General features: G+C 31.6%; 1 protein-coding gene across 2 annotated transcripts in view; it reads right to left on the reverse strand.

The window, feature by feature from the left end:
* LOC143224902 (VPS35 endosomal protein-sorting factor-like) overlaps positions 1-5,416 on the reverse strand; it is a 52,191-nt gene extending 46,775 nt beyond the window's left edge. For both annotated transcript variants that reach the window (XM_076453360.1, XM_076453359.1), the window contains exons 1-3: positions 4,795-5,416; positions 3,657-3,753; positions 1,193-1,423 (exon numbers count right to left, since the gene is read on the reverse strand). In XM_076453360.1, the coding sequence (XP_076309475.1) occupies positions 1,193-1,423; positions 3,657-3,753; positions 4,795-4,808 (342 nt within the window). In that variant the 5' untranslated portion in view covers positions 4,809-5,416. The remainder of the gene's footprint in view (positions 1-1,192; positions 1,424-3,656; positions 3,754-4,794) is intronic.
* Positions 5,417-6,000: the final 584 nt, after the last annotated feature.

Genomic DNA, 6,000 nt, shown 5'->3' on the forward strand with positions numbered 1-6,000 from the left:
TAAGTGGAATTGAATTTTTAATGGCTCTTCTAATTTTAAGAGGCCACATGGGCTACCTAGCAGACACTTTTTACACACACACTGGAATTTTGAGTGGACATTGACTTCAGGCTTCCACTAATTTCAAACTCTGCAGTTATGTATGTCATAACACATTTTATGAAGAAAACCGTCTTCAATAAATAAGATCCACAATTATTTCTGACACAAAACCTTTAATTTACTTAATTCACTTTATTAGTTAAAACTATAATTTAATATCATAATCATCATGGGTTAAGTCGCACCAAAGTGAAAGTGTTCTTAATTTAATACCCTTTAACTCATTTCCTTTTATATTTTACTTTAATATTACAGATGGTTGAGTACATTATATTAAAATGACTTTTAATGTGCACATCAGCAAGTCACAAGACAACTACAGCTGATATAATATTGCAGGGGAACAGTAAGCAACAGAATTACATTTTCACACTGTTTTATATTTAGTAGGTAGTGTGATGCCACTGAAACTTAAGAAGGGTATACAACAGTCCTTTCTGATGCAAATTATACATACATTCAAATGATAAAAATGTGATTAGATTGAAGGTTAAGACAAAAATATTCCTTGTACTTAATGTCATTAGAAAACAAAGGAATACAGATCACAATAGTATTAAAACTAGCAGTGCCATGATATTGTGGTGACTGTAAAAATTCATGCCTTACAAAATAAATGTTTGGGTCCCACTGCATTATCGAAAGTTCAGCAGTTCAATAAACTGAAATTTACTATATTAGTATATTTTGAAACAGTAAAATTTCTCTTCTACAGTTGTGCATTCTCAACTTAAAGGTAGAACTATAGTTTCTCACAGTTAAAACTAGAAAAGATGAAGCACAATAGTATATGAAAATCTTCTAAAATAGGCAGAAATATAAAATCAAATTTAGACTACATCAGGATATCCTTTTGAAATATTTTCATTACATTTCTAACAGCTATAAATTTCAATATTTGTTTACATAAATGAATGCCTAACATTGTCATGAAATAAAGCAGTAAATTTCTGAAAGGGCTAATGGATCAGATATTTAGTCAGAATGTTTTTTGTTTTTTTTTTAAAACTGAATTTATGTTTCAGTTAAAGAATGTTATGATCAAACAAAATCACATTCAGGATGAATATTTATTTACAAAATAACAAACCTTTTCATTGAAGCTAGCTTCTGATGCCATTTGACTCAGAGGATCAGTTGTCACAGCAAACTGAGAAAGTGGATCAAGACCCTCCAAGGCTGCACTTAAAGGATGAAGAGGGTCAACACCTCCCCAACTGGTGGTGGTGCTACTGGATGTTTTTCGAGGGGTCCCTGGGGTTGAAGAAGATGTACTACTTGCTGCACTACCAGGCCACCGTTTGACCTTTCCCTCTTGTAGCTAAAACCATCCACAGTACAATTTAAAGAAATATGGAGCCAAAACTTGTCCTATACATACAAACATTTAAGATACCCAAAAAATTAAATACTTCGAGACTCGTATATTTTCAGCTATTTCTTAGTTAAACTTACTTGACATTTGGAAACTCATAGTAAACAAATTACTGAAAAACTGAAATTTTGTTTTTTTGAAATCTCCCAGGTGTTTTCAACAAAGTGAATAAAGTTATAGAACAAATGTTAAACTGGATTTGCATCATGACTAAAACAGACATAAAAATTTCTAATATATACATAAGTGACTTGGTTTATTTTGCTTGTTTGAAACAGTCAAAACAAGTATGAGCAAATAAAATAACCAATATGTCTCATGATCAGGTTAACATTCTTATATGATTTCAAAAGCAGACCTATAAAACTAATAACCTTCAACTGCATACATTTGATTTCAAAGGAATAATATTGCCTAATTTTCTATTACCACCCAACTTCAAGTTTAGTAAACCCCTTTTCATGTATCTAATCCTGATCTCCAAAACACTAATCCAGTTTACTCTTATGCTCCTTCTGTTTTGCAGCTTCTATCACATGTGAGAGAAAGCTATTCCACGGATCAACTAATCTCTTCAAAATGTAATGCTGTCTTTTCTGGAAAGGTGTGTGACTTTTCCATAACTTAAAGTTGTCTCCTAGATTTACTGATTACAATGTTTTCAAAATGTTGTCTGTATTCATCTATTCCAAACCTCTAACAATTTACAAAACCTAATTATGTCCAGCAAAGACATATCAAGAGATTTCAACCTATCCTCTTCAAACCTAGTAATCCTGGTACCTCTTCCATGAATTCTCTCCAGCAATGCAACTTTCTTCCTTGTATAGAAAATATAAAACCAGCACTACAGTGAGCTGAAATTTGGATTTTAATATATATTTTAATAGTATAATTTTAAAATAGTGAACATAAGTAACCAATAATGAAAACAAGATTCCAAATGCTGTCTAAGCAAAACATTACTGAAGCAACTGATGACCTCCTACATTTTCTGTCTTCAACATTTCTGAGAATAAAACATTAAATCCTATTAGGCTTATAACTAGCTTACATAAATTGTTAAGATGGCAGCTTTAGTGATTTTGTAATAGATTTGTCAAGTTGTTGATCTTTCCTTGTTAATTTCATCTACAATTTTCCCTGCAAGATTGTAAGAATGATTACTATTGTGATAACCGATACATATAACCTTACTTTTATTAATATCAAGATGCACCTATGAGGTATTAGCACAGCTCCTCAAACAACCCAAACCTCTCTCTGTGCAAAACTGAATCATTTTTAAAAGATTAAATATCTTACAATTTAATAAAATTTGATTATTCTTTCATCAATGTATTAATGAAAGTGAGAAATAGCATATAATCCAAAGGTATAGTAATATTAATCTACTGTGATTTTTTGCATTTATGACAACTTTCTGCTTTCTACCACTCAACCAACACTTAATCCATAAAACATACTTTGTTCCCCAACAAATGCAACCATCTTATGAATTGCCTCATGTAACACCATACCCAAAAATTTCTTAAAGTCCAAAATACACTAAATCCAATGAAATGTCCATGTTCAGCTGCAAAGTTCATAAGATGTAACCTTTTTTAAAATCCATACCAACTGTCTATAAATATTCTTTATTACAGCCTCTAATAAATTCATAACCACTGATACAGATTAGTTTAACTTGCCTTTCATTGCATTAGTCACATTTCCAGCTGAATCACCATTTAAAACTGAGAAAACATACTTTTTTTTTTTTTATACACACTTGTTGTACAAGTATACATATGAAAAGAGTTTAACAGTAAAAAAAGTTAAAGAAATCAGTGACACCGAATGTCTGTTATCACAGGACATTAATTTTATATATTTTTCAAGTGATTATGTTATGGGAAAAGAAGAATAAGGAAAGTAATTGAAAACAGAATCTAGCTTTTTACATCTTGATGTAGAAGTGATATCTTTTATAACTAACTATATTTTAAGATTATAAGATGAAGTTAATTCCCAAAATTAATATTATTTTCACCTGAAATAATTCTAAACATTCATTATTACATGTTAAGACAGTGGTTTCCAAGATTTTTAAATCCACAGAACTCTTCTGGCATCATAACAATTAATGGTTTTACTCAAGATAAGTTATTATAAAAATCAAAGTCTTCAGTCAAGTTACCATAATAGTTAATGGCTTAAGTGGATGATCCACAACTTCCTCTGCTATTAAATGTCCAGTTTTCTTCTCTAAGTCATAGTTTCTTGGATGTGCTACCCTAAATTTAGAAAATCAGAAATTTCAAATTCTTTAGATAAACTGTTACTATTTAAAATCATTTAACTTTAATTTTTCAATATTAATGTTTTACTGTAATACCATGAACTGGTATTCAAATGCAAAAAACAATATAGTTTCATAAAAGTGCATTCTTAAAAAAATTATAAATACTTTGTGTGTAATCCTTAAAACTGAGCATTACATGTAATTCAATGAACAAACTACACTGTTGAAGATAACAAAACTGCAGAAGATTCATCACAACAAACATTAACAAACACATTAAAATGCAACTGTTATGAAAACTAATAAAATACAAAACTACTGCTAACTTTGATAATTATAATTTTACCTTTTTGCTTTAAAGTAATACTGATCTTATGTTGAGATCTAATTTACAACAACCTTGTATTGCTACTAATTCTTGTTTGTTTCTGATACAACATTAAAACGAGTTATGTATCAGAAAGTAATGTCCCATGCATAAAAAGAAATAAAATGTACAGCCTATGACATACATGTAATCATTGCCAATCCACATTTGCAAAGTTAAAATGTATTACCTACAACATTTAAGTCTGTAATTTTATGCAAGACTACACTATCTGTGCATAGCTGCTCCAGTTGTGAACTCATAAACTAGAGGGAAGGCAGATAATCAATAATATCCATTACTAACTCTTGTCTGACTGAATAGCCAATTTCATCTGTCACTATATTAGTATTACTGTCATATTTCAGTAAAAATACATTCAATGCCCAAAAACAAAAGTATGGAGCATGCCAACCAGTAAACCATACCTAACTGGCCAAATCTATCATAATTATTCTTATAATCTCTACTGTATCATCTCATTTTTAACTAATATTTGAATTCTACAATTATTTTGGTATTATACATAGAGAAAGAGTCATACACCTTATACATGTGATATATTAAGTATATTCCTTTCTAAGGTCCATAACTTTTTTTTAAGTTTTAGTCTTAACACAAATAAAAAGAGAAATAATGTTATTAGTAAAAATTAAATAATCTTACCAGGTGTAAGACATACTTCACTACTTAATACTTTGAGGCTTCACACAGATGTTAATTTACACCAGTATATACCGTAGTAAACAAGACTTCGACAGATTAATTTTATTATATTTATAATATATATATATACACGCAAGTTCAAACGAACTTCAGTTGTAACTGAAATGTTATAATAGAACTTCAATGTATTTATACTTCACAGAACTAAAAATATTAATATATTTTATTACACCTAACGTGTTACCAATTCCAATCTCAAAACCCTTATAAATTTTAACTCCAATCCACGTGAATTGGCCGCAAGCCCGCTTAACAATAATACTGTGGTTTAAATAAAGTAGTAAAACTGTATTCCAATATGCTATAATCAAGTTTAACGCGCGCAACACCCTTCCACGACCAAATAAATCATTAATTGATCACATGTTTACATCTAACACCATAGTTCGACTACAATCTTATACTCCAGTATCTACGACTGACAATCTGTAAACTACGCCTCCATTTATCTTTAGTGCCATCTGGGATTTTCTTTTGTAAACTTTCTAAACAAAAGATGAGGAAAAATGCAAACCACACACAAGCATAAGCATGTATATTTTGTAGGCCCGGCATGGCCTAGCGCGTAAGGCGTGCGACTCGTAATCCGAGGGTTTGTGCGAAATTTCCAAACAAACAAACAAACATGTATATTTTGTATGAAAAAGTGTTTACAATATAGGAGGTCTGTTCAAAAAATACGTGGACTGACGTCATAAAACAAAATGTACTTTATTTAGAAGTTACAGGTCTGGGACCCCTTCAAAGTACTCTCCTCCCCAACGCACACACTTATCCCAACGGTGTTTCCACTTGTTGAAACAGTCCTGGTACGCTTCTTTTGTAATGTCCTCCAGCTCCGTCGCATTTGCCTTAATCTCGGGAATTGTCTCAAATCTTCTTCCTTTCAAGGGTCTTTTGAGTTTGGGGAACAAGAAAAAATTGCAAGGAGCAAGGTCAGGTGAGTAGGGGGGTGGGGGTGGGGAAGAACAGTGATCGAGTGTTTGGCCAAAAACTCACGAGTTCTGAGGGCTGAATTTCGCAGCAACGCGGTGCATCTTCAATTTTTTCGGTCAAAATCTCGTAACAAGATCCAACTGATATCCCACACTCTTCAGCAAGCTCCCTGACAGTCAGACGTCGATTTGCCCGCACCAGGGTGTTGAT

The sequence above is a fragment of the Tachypleus tridentatus genome, chromosome 9 (genome assembly GCF_004210375.1).
Source record: "Tachypleus tridentatus isolate NWPU-2018 chromosome 9, ASM421037v1, whole genome shotgun sequence".
Lineage (NCBI taxonomy): Eukaryota > Metazoa > Arthropoda > Merostomata > Xiphosura > Limulidae > Tachypleus > Tachypleus tridentatus.